The sequence below is a fragment of the Falco cherrug genome, chromosome 14, assembly GCF_023634085.1.
Source record: "Falco cherrug isolate bFalChe1 chromosome 14, bFalChe1.pri, whole genome shotgun sequence".
NCBI lineage: Eukaryota > Metazoa > Chordata > Aves > Falconiformes > Falconidae > Falco > Falco cherrug.
Genome location: NC_073710.1, coordinates 8,456,242 through 8,474,965, shown reverse-complemented (window position 1 = coordinate 8,474,965; position 18,724 = coordinate 8,456,242). Strand labels below are relative to the sequence as shown.

Here is an 18,724-nt window from a genome sequence, read left to right as displayed (position 1 = left end):
AAAATGGTAGCCTGTTAGTAGCTTCCTAAACAAGTTCAAAATAAAATTTAGAATAGTAATGAACCGCAGTCGTAAGTCAGGCAGGGTTTGCAGACTTGTTGATTGTTTTTCTTTTGTCCTAGTTTCCACTATGCAGTCAGTGCTTGCATTTTTGAAAACGTTTGTTTTAGCTTTAATTCATTCTTTTGTCTACAAAAGAAGCTTTTAAGGTTGGCTTATCATAAATTGCTGAATATGGAGGATTTTTTGTTACTATAAGCTACTGTTGCAAATGAGTTATTTATCAGTGAGTAATTCTAAGTGACATAAGTATAAGTTAATTTAAAAAATATCTACTTCAGTACTAGCATCAAAAGTAAATTTGGTTTTTGAAAATCAGTAATTTAAAATGTGTGATAACTGAGTTCTGCTTTTTAGTTCATTCAGGGATATAATAGCATTTTTGTTCATGAAACAGACTATTAATCTTCGACATTAATAGTTTACTCATTGTATAGAAGAATTATAGCAGAGTTGTAATACTGGATAATTAAAATAAAAGGCACTGTCAGCTACTTTTTTGTAGCCTAACGGTCTTTTAGAACTCTTTGAGTTTGTTATTTGCTGAAGACTTGAAATATTCCAGCAGAAGCTGGTTTCGTAAGTTACTTATGCTCTAGAAGAAATCTTTGTGGGGGCTTTTTTTTCCTATTATGGGTGCACATCAATTATATTGGCAAAAATATGGTACTTAAAATGTATCAGCAGAAAGTAATAACAAAACTGTGTGACAAGAATTACAATGTAAAACTATTTTTTTGTGTTTCTGTAAGCTTAACTTGTAGTGGTGATGCACTAATTAGTAATTTTTCTTGTGCTTTTAATTCATGATGTTGCACATGGTTCTTGACAAATGCTACTTACATTTTTTTCCTTAAATTATTCCTTATCACCTTAATTGTAAATCCCATAGGATTGTTTGTTACAGCACCTGAAGAATACTGCTGAAAACGCTTTTGAGAAATGATTTTTTTAATCATAGTTACTTCTCAGCGTTGCACCTTTATAAAATGTGATTCTTTTTGAGCATAGGATACCCAAATGTTTGTGTTTGCTCCAGGAATAACCTGGAGGATATTTTTTGTTTCTAAGACACAAAGTTCTGGAATGTATTCACTTATCCCTGCAGATTATCAACTGTAAAGTGGGTCAGATTCAGAGTCAAATGGGTTCTCTTTTAAATCGTATATCCAAATATTTTGTTTGTAGTTTATACTTAAACATCTTTAGAAGCCTTATTTTACACACTTTTTTAATATATTAGGACTATGATTTTGATAAAAGGTAAGATAATGTTCCAAATGTATATTTCACTTAGTAAGTTGAACAGGTTTTGTGCATCAGATAATTGTCAGGGATCTAATTAAGTTTGTGATGTGCTTTTTCTCCTCTCCTTCTACAGAACACCGATGCAGCTCTTTTGCCCTGTCTTAGTTACCCTGCATTTGCTTTGGATGATGAGGTTTTGTTCAGTCAAACATTAGATAAAATTATTAGAAAATTGAAAGGAAAATACGGGTTTAAAAGATTTCTGAGAGATGGGTATGGAACAGCCCTGGAGGACAAAACACGACGTTATTATAAACCAGCAGAAATTAAGGTAAAGGAATACCTAGCCTAGGTAAGGACAAAGTTTGGTTCTCTTAGATGTTTAGGCAGTACTTGAAAAGCAAACAAATGGCCAAAACACAGAAACAAACCAAAAAAGCCAACCCAACCCACAAAACCCCAAACCAAAATCCCACCCAGGAAAACAAAATAAAACAGAACCTGAAACCCCTCAGTATTTGCAATTTGAATTGCACAGTGATTCCTAATTGCTTCAAGTGACGAGATGCATTTTGTAATTTGGCATGTGCAGTTTTGAGAGATTGCTAAGTCAGCAAGTTAGTCGTTGATTCGTTTTGTAATGAATGTGCTTGCATTTACATTTTAGGGTACAGTTGATTTCACATAACAAATAAGGAAGGTATTTATCATTCTATTTAATTTCACAGCTGACTACAGTCTGAGCGTATAGAAAATAGTTTTGCTTTTGACCACAGTATTTATCAGTAAAGGTTATCTAAATGAAAATTTATTTTTTTTTTCTCCCTAGTAGTTTCTCTGTGGAAAATAAAACGTGGATTATATAAATATTCTGCTTGAGAATAAGCCACAGCATACGTGAAGGCACAGTTAAAGTGCCCATAGGATTAAGAACCTGTAATCTAAATGAAAAGCTGATGTACTAAAATGTTCTTACATTCATGTTTGTCTTTTGTTGCTTTGAAATTATTCAACAGGATATTTGCATACATGTCCTTAAACCAAATCGATGAAATATCTGATTGATTTTTCTTCTTTTCAGCTTTTTGATGGCATTGAGTGTGAATTCCCTCTGTTTTTTATTTTCATGATAATTGATGGTAAGTACAGCTCTACGTTCCTGTTCTTTGAAGGCATTAGAGAGATGAACCCTTAGAAGAAAGACCCAGAAATTTTTTTCCTGACCTGCCAAAATAAACCATAATGCAGTGAGACTAAATATCATACCGAGAGGTGTGTCTCATGGGTTAAAAATCCCAAGCAGTCAACCTCCATTATTTCAGCATTTTTAATGTGAACACTTTTTAGAATATAACTTGATACGGTTTTTTTACAAGCTTAAATCTGTGGCATTGTCCCTGCACAGTATATCAGAACTTCGCAGCAGCACATGAGAGAAAAAGAAGAGGGAACACATTGACAAACTGAATGTTGGCAGCAGGTCTTTTCAAGTTGGATATTCTGTGGTAATTGAAACAGAATTCAGGAGAGAAAAAAATGAACAAGAAAAGATCTGCTATCTCTTTGAAATGCCTGTGCTTCCTGACCTCATTTTTCCACATAGCCGGTTAGTCTGATTTAAAGAAAAACAAACAAAAACCCCAACAACAAAAAAAACCAACCCCACTACCTAGACCTTTTCTTGAAGGCAGGAAGCATACCAAAAAAGTTCGTGGGATGATTTCAGGATGGAAGCTAAAATTCACATACAGCAGAAGTCTGAATAAGAAAATGAGTAAGGGTTACAACCCTCAAAAAGAGCTGTAAATGGATGAAAACCTGGCCATCTGTTTTTTTGGGTTTTTTTTCCCTTTAGTGTGTGGAGTAGTTTTCAAATAAAGATGGTGAGAGGCACAGAAATCTGCCATCTGCCTGGGCTCCTCTGTGGCCACCCACAGATTAAAATATTTTGTTTGAAGATGTAATAAGGTTTCACACCTGATTTTTCTGGAAGAATGCTTGACGTTTTTCAAAGAGTGATGCCTAAAACTGAGGCAAAAGGCACTGACATTTAATGCTGCCCACTTGCAGTTTTGTGAAGAAGAAAGGTAATCATCTTTAACTGAAGTCAGCAGAATGATACTCTTTTTGTATTACAAAGAAAAAGTAAAAAATAACATATTTTGCACATACTGTCATTATTTTTTTTCCTGTACCACAATTTCATCAAATAGACCAGTTCTCTCGGTAGATTTTGTGTGCACATCTCCAAATCCTTAAGCTTCCTTAATGCAAAATTTGGAACGTATACAGAGCGACTTAAACTGCAAAAATACAATGAAATAGGTGGAGTGGATTACAGTTGAACTTCTTTATAATGAAAATGCTGAAAAAGCCCTCAAGCTGCTGCATGGGGGATAGCGCTCCAGCTGAAAGCCTACTTACCCGTCCCGCACACTTGCCGAGTACAAAGGAAAGCCTTTTCCGCAAAGTGTATCAAGCTACCGAGTATCTGGGCGACTCCTGCTAGCTGGGTGTCGTTACCCGTGTAACAGTGGGGCAGTGCTGCGTTAAATAAAAGGAGTCCTGTAAGTGATAGTCCGTACTCCTCTGATGTTGTTCACATCAGCAATATTCTTTTGTCATTTTCTCTTTCAAAGGTCAGTAGAACATACTCAAGTAACTATACATTTACTTATGTTTTCTTTTATAAGGCAAACTTAATTAGCTGATCAACTTTTCTGTTTTGTCAGTGACAGCTTTTTAGGATTGTAAGATACGGAGAGTTAAAACAGTTCTGCAAGTAGATACTACTGAATTAGCTACGCATTTACTAGTAGTATCAAGAACACTGTTTTATCCCTCATGGGTGATGGTCATTATTACCCAACGGTTATCTTCACTAGATAATTTATAAAAGCAATTGTATTATCACATAAATGCATCTTTTTGTCCTCTACAGCATCTGCCAATAAAACTAAATTACAAAGAGTCAGAGTATCATATTGCTCTTGTGTCAGGGCTGTGCTCAAATGTTTTGAAATAGTTCAGTGTTACTTAAACACGCTTTTTTTTGTGTGCAAACTTTCAGTGCAGTTGTTTCTCTTGGCAAGTGATTTCGTTTCCTGTGTATATACGCAGGAATATTTGAGAATGTTACGACACTTGTCAAGCTTTGGGTTTGGGTAGAGTACAGAAGAGTCATGGAAAGAGAAATATCCACACAGCAGTCACGCTCCAGCTTCCTACTGCACTCTGGCTTTTCAGTAGGATAACTTGTTGGATATTCTTAAAATAACATGAAAGATACAATTTTGTGACTTTTTAAAATATATGTATTGATATACGTATATAAAGTCTCAAAAAATAACAAAAGCCATATCTAAACTTAAACATAAAACCCAACATAACTAAACATGTCATACACATAAATACATCTACATATACATAAATACATACCTTACACACACAAACATATTTAACAAAAAACATATCTAAACTCCTTGTACTAAAGCTGTTGTGGTATATTTGTTCTCAGTGGATAAGTTTGTGGTTTTCTTTTGCCTTTCAGAATTCACCCTTTTTAAGAGCACAAAAAGGCTGCTTCACTACTAATTTTCCTGTTGGGATTTTTCTCAAAATGAAATTGTTTGGGACTCTCTGGGTAGTAGATAGGCATCTGCAGCTGTAGGAAAGGATTGAACTAAACGAATCAATATGGCTATTTTTTTGGATGACATGTTTGAATAGCATTTTTGAAAGCATTTTTACATTTCTGGTTGAACGTGGAGGATTATGGTAATTTTCTAGGATAGGGAAGGAGGGAAACATTACAGCTCTTTTTAACAATATGGAAGAATATGATAACTGAAAACTATGGAAAGAAATGAATGAAAAATGTACAATGAAAAGTTTTCATCTAATTGTTCGCCTTTAAATGTTAAAAAATGTTCTATTTTAAAACATCAATGTGACTTGTCAAGGTCCTTGGTGAACAGGAAGGCTCTTGGTGGTTTTGATATGCATTTTCACCTAAGAACTTTTGATGAACTGAACATTGGTCATCTTAATATTCATCAGATTCATTTTGAGATGACCAAGTTCTACTAGAAGAACATTTAAGGTACTGGTATTCCCAGACTTACCAGTTTCTTCCCAAAAGCAGCACCATAAAGAGTTGACTGCTCTGTTTAGTATCTCAAGGTGTGTCAGCAATTCTGCACATCTGTAATATGAATATATATATATAAATACCTACGTAACTTACAGATTTAAACACTCGATCTAAAAATCTTCAGAGGGGAATTGTTCAATTTACTACTTGAAATTCCTTTTGTATTGATTTATTAGGATTTCTAGCCAACACACTTCTAGATCAGTTTGCAGCTCTCTCCTAGCAATTCAGGACCAGTCTGTCTCCGCACTGGCGCACAAGCTGTGCTGCTTCTTTCTGCTGTGATTAAGGAAGTTATTTACAACTAGCTGGGCTGGTTGTGCCCAGTTCCTGAGCCTTTGTGAGTTCGCAGCTTTACTGTCCCACGTAACCCGCCATCGATTCCAGTTTAAGAGAGTGGCTGATTCATGATCCCTGTGAGATTTACCTGTAGCAGCAAGTGAGGATCTACAGTTTAGTCTCTTACTTTTCATGAACTGTATAGTGTGTAGGCGCTACGTCATTGAAAAATAAACAGTAGATTATTTTTTTTCTTCTTTTATGAACATTAAGCTCACAGAAAAGTTTTTTCTTCTGTTAAGTCAATTGTTGTTTGGTTGTTTTTAGGAGTTTTTAGAGGAAATCCTGCACAAGTAAAGGAATATCAGGACCTTCTGGATCCTTTGCTTCAACATACCTCTGAAGGTATAATCTGATACTCATTCTTCTGAAACACGGTAGCTTTTTATTGATCTGAAATTGTTAAAATACTGACATTTCTATTAATGGATATTGCAGTCAGAGCAAAGGAGAGGTAATAATATCACTATGTCTCCTGAAGGCAAAATCTATAATACTAAAATTAGCTCTTCCACGTAGATACATTGCATCATAAAGTGTGATAATAAAAGTAATGTTATCTGGAAAAGTGCTACTGACACAAACTTACACTGCACGCAGTCAGTCCTCCCCTCCTTCGCCTGTGCTTTGTTATTTACAAAATTCACTTTGACTTTGCAGGACAATATTAACTACAAACAATGTTCCACCTGGATACAGCTGAGAATTACTTGTGTCATTCATTGTCACTTCACAGGATTTTAAAAAGAATTTGGTATATGCATATGAAATTGTTTCTAGCTTAGAGCAGTGCAAGTGGCAACATGCTAATTCTAATATAAACACTCTCTTACTTAAATTGTGCACTCCGGAATTCTGGTGGAACTGCAGACAAGGCTGTTGGTGGCCTACAGGCACATCCGTCCAAAATTCAGTTAAAATAAAAAGACCAAAAGGTTGAGTGGGAGGGGAAAAAAATGGCCTGAGATCGTAACAAGCTTCAATATACTGACAATCCAATTTTAAAATGGCATCTTCAGTCACCTGTTCTTGACATCTGTGCTACAGTTACACAAGTAGGTGCTGAATATTTTAGACTTTGTTCTTTAAAATTAGAATATTTGTTGAACTAGTTTCTGTTAAGAAACAGAAGCATTTCCTTACGAAATTTTCATTACATAGCAGATTTTCTGACCTTGCTGATCCTTGCTTTTTTCTGGTTATTAATGAATATGTGAAGTTCCATGAACACTGAATTAATCTTGTGGTTCCTCTTGGTGAATGCCATCATTATTATCTAATCTTAAAATTTCTGGATGTGTTTGGATACCTCACCCGTTTGAAGGTTCTATCTCTTAATAACTTTTCAGTTTTTCTGAGCTTCCTGCCAGTAATAAATTTTTTTTTGTCTAAGCAAGTAGTCAGACAGTGTAACTGTATTCTGTTTATCACCTGTTTTTTTAATCCAAATTAAGGTGAAATTTAATTTTGTAGAGAGCATATTAATCTGCTTTTGTGTTGCATATAATTAGGTCAGTCTTTTTTAATTATGTTTCTAAATTCCTGACTCTTGTCCACTTAAAAAGTGTTGAAATAAAGGATATTAATCTACAGTGATCAGTAATACCTGTGGCAGAAATCTAGATATGAGATATGCTATCTTCCAATGAAGAAGTTATTCCATTTTGTTTCATGATGTTTCAAAATGAAAATGCTTGCTAAAATTTTTTTTTCATACTTGCAAAACTGTAATTTTTGTTTAAATAAATGTTTGATTACTTTTGGCCAAGGTGTTTTAAAAAGTTGGCTGATGCTGAGCTGGTATTAAGTACAGGGAAAACCACCCCAAGTGTTTCGCTCTGATGCAACTTTCATTTCTGTTGGTTATGGTTTGCTATCTGTGCTGTATTTTGCTTTAGGTGAAAAATAGTAATTTTTTTCTTTTTTGCACAGTAAGGCACTGCACAGGCGAAGTGTGTGTTCTGGGAAGAAATTCTGTGGAAATGTTTGGTGACAAATAAAGTAATTTAATATTGCCCTGGGTTTCTTGTACTGATTGTGGCTTTGAGGCAGCAATGAGTGACAACAGCATTTCTGTTGAATCACATTATTGCTAGGGTGTAACTTCCCCTGTTTTGAATCCGCTTCAGCTTTATTATGGGACTACAATCAAATAATAAGGGAAGTGAAATGTATTTATTTACTGTACTTATTTTAAAACTCCATAGGGTATCCTGTTGTACCCAAGTATTACTATGTGCCCGCTGATTTTGTTGAACTGGAAAAGAAGAACCCTGGCAGTCAGAAACGGTTTCCCAGTAACAGTGGATGCGATGGAAAGTTTTTCTTGTGGGGACAGGCAGTTTACGTCATTGCACAACTCCTGGGTAAGAGGCTGAGGAAATTCTACCAGGTTTTTACTTGTCTGAAGTGAAGGATGTTTTCTTGTTAACATTGTTCTTGAATCTGAACAAAACACATTGGCTTGAGTTTTGAATGGGCTATGGGTGGCACGTGTGTTCTCTGCTTCAGTACATATGTGACAGGCAAAAATTGCTTTTTATTCTTTATGTTAAAACTTTCTGCTGCGTGTAGCATACTATGAAGCTTACTGGAATATTTCATAGAATACTGAAAATCTTCTAAACATCATAGGCTTCTCTTGCGTTTTTTTTTTCTTGCCTTTCCCTCTTAATTTGTTCTTCATGACAAAATATATTAACATGATAGCTTCTGGATTAACTATGTCAGCTGCAGCTATTTGTAAGCATTCTATAGCATTTAATTCAATTGATTTACTGCTTGAAGCAAGACAAGTTTAAACTTTGAATAGTTGCAGTCTCAGATAAAAATGTGTTCTTCAGTCTGTAATTTCTGCTCTTTAAAACAGAAGAGACTAGATGAGCATTGGGAAGCGTGTGTCACAGTCTGGCCATCGAAGGCCGTTACGGTGCATTTCAGTCACAAATGAGCTCTTGGTCTCACTTGAGAGGATTCAAAGGCTCATGCAAAAAGTTAAGTCAGGAATGTCTTTACAGTTTGTTTTTGGTTTTGTTTTTTTTACGCTTCCTTTTAGGAGGAAGATACATTACTTCATTTTTAACACGCTCAGCATTTACCTGGTAATCAATAGACTGAGTTCTAAAAACTTCTTTTTGGTGAACACTGTAAAGGGAAACAGGCTGGTGGCAGTAAAATGAGAAACATTGAAGGGGAATTTAAAAATTCAGGCCTTGGCAAGAACAGTGGATATATCTTTAGGTATGGAGGAACAGAGTCCGTCTGCTGCTCCACCTGTTTGATTTCACTGTATTCCTTCCATAATTCCTTTTTTAGCCAACACTGTAAAGTAAATGCAGGCAATCTCACCTTTAATGAAAAGACAATTAATTTAATCTCTTAGTATTAGCCAAGTAATCCTCAATAGTGTGTGCAGGAATACTGCAGTAATTCTGCTAGTATTCATCTTGTATTAATATTTGTGTATTTCTACACCTGCAGAATGTTGGTTAAATAAATTAATTATTGTTTGCTAAATGTGGTGTGAGTAACCTAACTTTTTTTTGTTCCAATTCTTTCTTTTGCTGACCGCTTACACGCTTTTTTTGTTAATAATTATGCTAAATGTCTTTTTGAAATGTTGTCATTTGTGACTGTTCCCTTTATTGTTTTAAATTTTCTCTGCACTGTATGCATTACTTCTCATTCCTCCCTTCCTTTTTTCAAAATACTTTTTTTCCTTTTCTCTCATAGTCTTTGCAAGTAGGGTCTGGAAATTTTTACACAAAGCTAAATCTTATCACCGGTGATTGTTGTATCAGGAACTCCATTTATTCATGCTAATTTATAGTCGGTGCATTTAACTTTGCTCCTTTCTGGATGAAAACCTACCCTGAGTAACAGTTTTCTCCTTGGTGAAAGTTTTTGTGTGTGTCACTTTGCTTGCTGGTGGCTGCTAATTAAGTCGAGACCTGACTCCAAACACTTTGATTTCTGGGAAGGGACTGGTTTCCCATGTCATCATCCATTCCAGAAATTGTTGTGTTGCCTCGAGGGTAGCAATTAATTTGTATTTGCTCACCCTCCTTGTTTCTGTTGTGTAGGCGAGCATACAACATAACCTTTTCAGATTATTCTTCTGTCTGTGGGCCTGCTGTCTGCCTGTTGCAGTCCAAATTTTTCTAAATGCAGCAACATGAAACTGAGTCAGTTCTTATACATCTCGCTGCCTCCCACAGAGGGGCAAACAGAAGCGGAGAAGTCACAATTTTGATGCTGCTTATAAAGGCTCTAAGCAGCGGAGGCAGTGGAGGTAGGTGTCTTGCCTGCCGCTGTTGCAGATCACCAGATGCCTATGCAACTGAAGAAATTGTTTATGAAGAATAAAAGCAGGCGTTTTGCAGACGATGATGCGGTTTTTCATAGAATTTCTTTCTTGCTCTGGCTGAGGAGGTTTGTAAAGGCTGTATGAAGAGTCCGCGTGTTCAAGCAAGTGAAAGGAATGCCGGCTGCTCAGCTGGGTCGCACAACTGGGAGTTCACTCGTAGCGTTTCATTTAGTAGCTCTCTTCCTTTCCTGTGCTTTTCTTTGTAACTTTTGTATCTTGCTCTGTGGATTCAGTGCTGCCCAAAACAAAGTTTTTTGCAGTATTTTGTAGAGTATAGACCAAATGGATTAAATATTGTCAGCTGTTGCTGATGCAAATAATGAGCTACCAGAGAAAACTCTGCTTCTGCATTCTGATACACTTGCATTTGCGATAATGGTGATGATTATTCACTGAGATTCTTCTTTTAAATGAAACTGTAGATATTGAAAGTTACCTTAATTTTATATTAGTCTGTTGGTATAGTTGTTTTAAATACAAAATTATTTTCATTACTGAGCAATGTAAAAACAGTGGAAATAGAACATGTATTCTGGAAACTGCTCTTGCTTTTAAGAATGATGAGGCAGAGTCCATTGATCTGGCAATCATTTGGTTAATCAATTTTATAACATCAACAGTACCACAAATAATTAAGTAACTTCCATGCCTTTAGCCAGCGTAAGAAGTCTGACCATGTGGACTGGCGCTTAGATGACTGATTTCCTTAAAATGTGTTTTGTTACCTCATGTGTCCGTATATTAAGAAATAGGCTGTGGTAATTTTTCATCATCGAGCTTTGCTTTCTGTTTTTTAACATAACCACCTGTACGTGGATCGTGACTCCGCAGGACTGGGCAGAGCAGGCGGCAGGGTCCCCTCCTGGCAGGAGGCCGGCAGCATTCCCTCAACAGAAGGCAGGGGACAGGAGACGGTCTCAGGCTGTAGTAGCTGACCGTGGCTGGCCGAGCTCCCGGCAGCAGCGGGCTCCTTCCAGGCTTCCTCGGTGAACTGCCCAGCCACGTCCGTCCTTGTCTGCCCATGCCTTTTCTTCCCACTGCACCGTCTATTCTGCTCTCTCTTCTTTCCTAACACTGTTAAGCTTGAGCCAGGACACGTTTTGAGTTTATAAACTGCTGTCTTAATTTACTACACAGTGTAGTATTCAGAAACATTTTTTCTTGTCAAGACAGCGTTGGTTTTCTGTTGTAGCTGAATTCAGCTAATGAGGTCGTGAGTTGTTTCTCCTTTAGATTAATAGCTGATTTCCTAGAGTATAGAGCTTTTTAAGAATATGTGCAAAATTCTTGACTTGTATATAGGAGAAATGAAAATTCACTGTGACCTCCCCTGTAGCAGAAATTAAAGATTGGACAGATTCATGTCAAAATGTCATTTTGATATGAAAATGCTTCTTTGCAGGGCATAATAGCTCACAGTAGATTGTGAATCTTTAATCAAGCCATTTGTTGAAACTTTTTCATAGTGTACTTTTGTTGGAGTACTTAATTTTTTTCAGGAGAACTTTAAAATAATGGAATTTTAGGTTTGTTGCCTTGTGGTTTGTTTTTTTGGGTTTTTTGTTTGGTGGTTTTTTTTTAATACATGTAAAAAAGCTCCAGGTAGAAATTGCTAGGTTTCAAATATTTTTAATTGGTTTTTTTTACTATTTCTTCTTGAGCTATCCTAGTGAGAGGTATCTTTGATATCCCTTGTCCCTTTCAGGTTTATAGTTGTGTGATTACCTTGATATAGAGGCTGTCTGCTTTTCTTCAAAGCTAAGAAAATTTTGATGGCAACCATTGAGTCTCTAGTTAAAGCTCCAGAATAATTCCATGGTTGTGGCTTGAGGGCTTTTTACATTACTTGGTTGTTGTGGAATTTGTTGTCTGCCTATATTTTTCTAACACATCTCTCTGAAAAAATAAAAGATTGTTTTTGTATACTATAGTATTATAATCAGCTGTAGCAAGAGTGATGTTTGAGTCAGTTTTAAAATTAAGAACATCCTTTAGATCGGCAAATCATTGATCTGAAACAAAGATTATAGCAGCAGAACCGACTGCGTAAAATACATTCACATGCCTCCTTAACAAAAGCTGCAGAAAGTACTCAAGTCATTCAGTATTTTTATATATTGTTGTTTACTTTCAGCTGACAAATTAGTAAGCCCTAAAGATATTGACCCTATTGGACGTTACGTACCTCCACAAGATCAGCGGAATGTTAGCATGAGATTTTCAAATCAGGTAAGCATAAGCTTAGCGTTAAAATATTTTTACTGAAAATTTGTTATCTATGTGTTATATATGGCTTCCTAGTATTCCAGTTTAAACGCTAGGGAAATCTTAAGTGTATGTACATTTGCTTGGTTGATGGAGGATTACTTTTAAATGGGAGATTATAACATCTGCGGTTTTGGGAAAGTGGTGCACGTTTGCCTTCATACTAAGTGGTGCAATCAAAAAGATACATAAAATGTAAGTTTAAATAGCTCATAATAGATAGGTATGTTTCTTTGAGTTGTAAGATATGTCAGGAAGGCAAGCAAAAAGCAGGCTTGTTCTAGTTCTTTCCAAATAATTACCATTTCAATATATTAATGTCTTTTGTATTTAGAGCTCCTAAGGTTCTTTTTTAGAGTGTGGTGGGTACATGAGCTCCTGTATTTGGCTTAAATGCACAGCAGGAATGAGCGCTCAGGGATGGGGAGTGCTTGAAACATCGTAATTCAAATCTGCAGTAGATAGGATAACAAGACAGAAACACGGCCTGTAGGTAGGGGACTTTTTTTTATTAAGGAGGTAAGAATTTTAGGTATGGAAATGTTTAGCTGAGACCTTTTTATTTCTTGGTAAAAGGAATATGTGTTTGGTAAGTTCCGTGTTCAGCATTGTAGATGTGTTATTGAGGCATGAAGTAGGAAGCATTTATCTTAAGGTTTATTCCAAGATCAGAAGTGAACAATGTTTTTCCTTGTTCTATCCAAATGCTGCTTGAAACCTGTCTCCTATTATTTCTGGTTACCGCGGTAATCCGAGTGCCTGGGTATTGTCTCATTCACAATGAGACTTTCATTGTTCAGGGTGCAGCACCTCTGCCATGGGCACATGAGATAATGAAAGCTCAGTGGCTTTATTTGTTCCCAGTTTCTTTGTTCTTACATCATGGGATTATGAATGCTGCAGAAATTGCGAGCTGCTGCAGCCCCGTGCCCCTTTACGAGTGCCGTTAGAAGCAGCCCGTAGCGAGTCAGTGCTGCGTGCAGCCCATCAAATTGGCTTTTTTCTTTGGTTCTTGAAACCAATGACTTGACATGCCACAGATGAACACTTTGAAGAAGATGGGTTGTTCTAAAGACACTGCATGACTCACTGGGAAATGTTTTACTAGAAAAGCATTTTTACAGTTTTGTGGAGTACCCATTATATGACAGGGAATTCCCAGGTCTTCAGAGAGAAATAGCCTCTGCCCTGAGAGTCTCCCAAAAGAGATCATAAATAATGCAGCAATAATTTATTTTCTCATAACTGACTCCTTCAGTGTCACTCTGTGGGTCAATAAAGAACTTAATTTGTAAAATGCAGTTGCCTGGTAAAATTCAGGAATGAAATGAGGACTCTAAAACCTCAACAGTGTTGAAAGAATTTGAAATAACTTAAACATTTCAATATTTTGCTTTATCTGCAAGTGATAAGAAAGAAAAAGAAAAAGAAAAAAAAAGCTTTGTCATTGTTAGAAATGAAACCAGACTAGATGGTTTGTCATTCTCAAGTGCTTATGCAGTCGTCATGGTCTTCCAGCGCTCAACAGTTGTCTAGCTAGAATTATCTGAAAGAGCAATTGTGCTCTTCTGGGACAACTTGGTGGAACTCATGCGTGTTGATCTCTCCCTTTAGATGCTGTCTTTACTTGCTTAAATTTGCTAAACCCTTGGCAGAAATTTCCCATATTTGGGATAAGTAATGCTTTTGTTGTCAGGGTAAGAGAAAGAGAACGCCTTCCCAGCGTGGTCCTTGAGCATGTTCTGATGAACAAGATCAGTGTTGTGTTTCAAAGCTAGAAATCAAGAGAGGATAAGATTACTTTGTTGTTGTTGTTGTTCTTAAACCTAAAAATCTTTACAGAAATCTAACTTAGATCGATACGTTTAGCAGTTCCTGTAGTTGTGCATGTCCTTTTGTATGCAAGAGGTTGTGAGATGGGTTGTTTGTTGTTCAGCGGCAATATGTGGAAGGGTAAATAAATGAAGAGAGAGGCAAGCTCCGGGCTTGCCTGGGTCCGCTTACACCTTTGTTCTTCCCCGTGACGGTGGTGCTTTGCTGCAGCTGACTGTGCCTGCTTTTCTTTGCTGTGTAAGCAAAGCTATAGCAGCTATCCGAGATACTGCACGTGCTTCTCGGCGTGGGGTAGAAGGAAGAGAAGCACATCTGAATTAGTGGGAATTCTAGACTGTGGTGTCAGGCCTTTGTCGCTGTAGGCTCTGAGCAGCAACGTGTAAGTGGTGACCGGAATGGTCAGCGGCCCTGCGGTGCGAACCGGGCGCGTGTGGGTTTCCATCGGGATTGTTCGTACTGAAACAGGCGCTGCTGTATTTCGTGTCGTTTTACTGTTACAGTAGTATTAGGGCAAAAGTTTGTTGATACAGATGTTAGTTCACATCGGTCGTCGGTAAGAGAAGGTTAAAGAAGGAAGGGCAGAGGCAGGGGCGTCAGCGTGAGGCGTGCAGTTGAAGTCAGCACACTTCGAGTTCCAGCTGAGAGTCTTGACCTTGACTGTTTTCGATCCACATTTTAAATTTGCTTAAACAGTTTGTCTGAATATTTGATTAGCTCAATTAGATTAAAATGGCATAATTTAGGAGAACTCGGTATTTAGTATTTGCCTTGAAGTGCTAGGAAGATGACTAAAAATAAAGTGCACACTGAGAATACAGTACATCTACAATTATGTCTTCGGAAATCAAAACCAATTTCTTCTCTTTCTCTTCTCTTTTCCGTATAGCTAAAGAACGATTCAGTTAAGTTGAACAGAAAAATATTACTACTTTTAGATTTCATTCCTGTAAGGAATAAACAAGGATATGTAAAAACTTCAGATGCCTATGTATATAAAGTTTGTCAAGATACAGTGTTTTGGAAGGTGATGTACCAAAGAGAAGGCCTTTAAAATTTTTATTTGAAGCCTTGTGCTGAGGAAATACTTCTTAGATAAATGCATTTTCCATGTGGGCATATTTTCGTGCTTTGATTGCATTGACTATAATCTCTATAAACATTTGCCACTGAAAAATGTGATTAATTCGGTTTAGTTGTGGCTTCGGTGCCAGTACAAAAGTATGTCTGATGCCCACATAATTGTGTAGATTTAAGCAAGCGATGGCGATACAGGCCTACAAAGGCAAAGTCGCTATGAAAACGCTGTCTATAACTGTGGAACTACAGCTTTGAATGCATCCCTCAACCTAGAAAATGTGATAAAAGAAGACAGTCTCTGTCGTAGAAAACTAGAATCAAATGAGCAGTATGGTAAAAACTTAATGGCCACTAATACTAAAATATTAATTTAATCTGTGTGTAGTTAAAAGGAGATGTTTTCTCTCCTGATTTAATGCCCCAAAAAACTTATTTTTCACTTTCATGAAGACATCTGTCTATGTCCCCTCTTGGGGAGATGCCAGCGTGGCGCTGGAGCAGGATTCCCTGTGTTCCAAGGCAGAAGGCAGCGGAACAGCAGAGCCGTTCTCCTTTGCGCTGGTAACTTGCTTTGTAATGCTAAATGCTCAGGAGCGTTTCAGGTTAAAGCCCATTCGTGGGTTAAAACCAAAACGGAATCACCCATGCTCCGTTTACTTTAGTGAAAGGAGATAACGCAGGGAATTGTGTTTCATTGGGGATAACTGTAGAACTGGATTCCTTAGAACAGCTTGTTTTAGTCTTTCTTTTTACTGCCTGCGTATCCAGGAGGGATTGTTTTATAACACAGTTTCAGTCGTGTTCTGTTTTGGGAGAATTTAGCATCTAAGAGGGCCTGTATAGTAACAATAACACTTGAGAAATGAAGTGGGGTGGAGATTTTCTGGTTTGTTTTGGATTTTACTGGAGCGTATGAAAGCTGATTTACTGCCGTCTTATATTTAGTTTCGCATTTAACAAAAAATGTTAATCTTGCTAAATTCTCAGACTGCTCTGTATTCTGGGTTAACGTGAAATCTATGTATAGGGTGGCAATTCATTACATTCTGACTGCATGTGATGACGGTGGTCTTTTAATGTTTTGGTTCGTAGACATAGTGATCATTTGTGGGGATTTGATTTAAGTTACTGGAAATTAAGGTTCTGCCCATCGATCTTGGGAAGAGAACAGTCAAAATGATAGACTGCTTATTTTTTTCTGTTTTCAAGGAAGTAGATAACGTGTGAAGAAGGAACTAAAATTTCTAATTGTAGGTAGACTGAGATACATTAAGATTTTTCAGCTACCTAAATTACATTTAGCATTAGAGCATGTCTAATTTTGATGGTTTAGAGAGATATATCGTATTGGATTATTTGTTTTGTAATGTTTATTATAAGCACACTCTTGCTTTCGTTTCTTGTAATACAGTTGTCTACCACAGGTGACACAATTCGAAAATTGTTGAATGTTATTTTAGAATTTAAGGCACGTGTGTGTGTCCATATGGTATTGCAATGAAAAAGTCTGGTGAGATAGTGGTATTGACCATAAACTGTTCAGCCGGATTTAGACGCTTCTAGAAGCAGGTGTGGTTTGTAACAATGCAGTTGTAGTTTTGTAGCAGCAAGGTGGGTTAGTTGGGTTAAGTACAACTTCTTCTGTTGGTGCTACTTCTGTTTTCCTCACCTCGCCCCGTACGCTTGGAAGGCCCAGGAGGTACATTTTAATCCGTGCTCTTGACTGTTGTGCCCACTTTCTCATGTGTGCAGAATGAATGGATTTTTTTCAGAGTTCTGAGATTTCCTGGGAGCGTGTGCGGAAAGGCATATAGTGATAGCATCTGTCCAGGGAGAGTGCAGCTAAAGACTAATGTTGAGCTGCTTTCTCTGCTCGTGCCGGGAATGGAGTCGAGGATTTTTCCCTTTATCCTGCCTCCAGCAGTTTATAACCTTGTTAAGAACAACTAATCTGTCTTTTATCTTCGTCTTCTGAAAACGCTGGGGTATATTTATCATTTGCACAGCATACAGAATACAGTTGAAACAGATCCTTCAGCCCATTGTCCAATGTGAAAATGCAAGGCAGGAGAGGAACCGAGGCAGGGGGGTGTCTGTTGCCATGGCTTGGGGAGACGGTGATTGATGTTGTGTGAACAGCACCTTAGCTTGCGCTATTAGACAAATGTGAAATCAAAGACGTTAAAATGGAACTTTTAACTGCAAGATTTATGTAGCGGGACATGTAGGAGTTTAATGCTTTTACGCATTTCTTATATAGCAAGTGCTATATATTGCTATCGTTACTGGAAAGGGTGACACACTTCTTCAGGAGTAGTGTTGTATCTATTATGTTGATCTGTGTTTCCCTAGACCACGACTTGTGATCCTCCAGCCCCTTGACATGTTAAGTGACAATGAAAGTAACTTTCTGTTCAATGTTAGAGCGATGCTGTAGCCGCCCAGCAATCACAGTTACATTTTTCCACAGGACTTTCGAAAGCCTAGCTATTTTTTCACACAGGTTTTTGTGTTGTGCCAGTGGCGCTGCAGATGCATTTGCTTAGTTATGGCCCATGTTAGAACCACCACTTACTGCCTGCCATAAATGAGCCAGCGTCGTTGGGTACGTTTATGTACGAGAGGCGTTAGTACCGGTATCGGAGAAGGAAGTACTTCAGTGAAGATGCTGTTTGCGCAGATTTATGTATGGTTTGCAGCCTGTGGTTACACAGTACCACTCAGTTCACCATTAACACAGTAATAATTAAGCCTTAACTTGAAGGCCACTCCGCAAGTTAGATCACAGGCTGTCTAGAAATCAGCGCAGTCTTGGAGAGGGCTCTTACGTTTTTGGGATGGGGGTGTCTTTGCTTTTTGTTTTATAAACATAATGCACTGACTACAGTAGAGAATTGGTTTGAGTTTTCTTACTGTTTGTATAGATGCAATTGAAAGCATGATCACCTTGTTCTGAGGAGGAAGATCTTTTAATGTCACTTGAACTTTTTGACTTCTCAGTCTGGTCTCTTTGTGCATGTACTTTTGTCACGAACTTATTTCATGTGGCAAAAACTCAAAAGATTTTTAGCAGAAATGCAGTGCTGATAGGCTTTCGGGAGAATGTTCTCAAGACCTTCTGGAAACCCATCAGCTCTAACTTGATACCAAGGCTCACAGATGCCTGAACAAGCAAGCGTTCACTCTGAACTTTTTATTCTATCAATGTCTATCCATCCGTTGTCACAGAAAACACTGTATTTTTATATAGTCAGTTGATAGAAGACGTGTTTAACTTTTGTCATTCACGTTCTGGTGATTTCTAGACAAAAGTAGACAAAAAGCATTTTGGGAATGCAAACATATGCTGCTTTTAGTTCTGTTGATTTTGCAGTCATTGAATG

The 18,724-nt window shown here is 37.4% G+C and overlaps 1 protein-coding gene across 6 annotated transcripts in view; it reads left to right on the top strand.

The window, feature by feature from the left end:
- Positions 1 to 18,724, top strand: part of PHKB (phosphorylase kinase regulatory subunit beta) — an 80,089-nt gene that overhangs the window by 36,115 nt on the left and 25,250 nt on the right. For all 6 annotated transcript variants that reach the window (XM_055726812.1, XM_055726814.1, XM_055726818.1 and 3 more), the window contains 5 exons: positions 1,442 to 1,639; positions 2,390 to 2,447; positions 6,068 to 6,145; positions 8,008 to 8,166; positions 12,301 to 12,395. In XM_055726812.1, the coding sequence (XP_055582787.1) occupies positions 1,442 to 1,639; positions 2,390 to 2,447; positions 6,068 to 6,145; positions 8,008 to 8,166; positions 12,301 to 12,395 (588 nt within the window). The remainder of the gene's footprint in view (positions 1 to 1,441; positions 1,640 to 2,389; positions 2,448 to 6,067; positions 6,146 to 8,007; positions 8,167 to 12,300; positions 12,396 to 18,724) is intronic.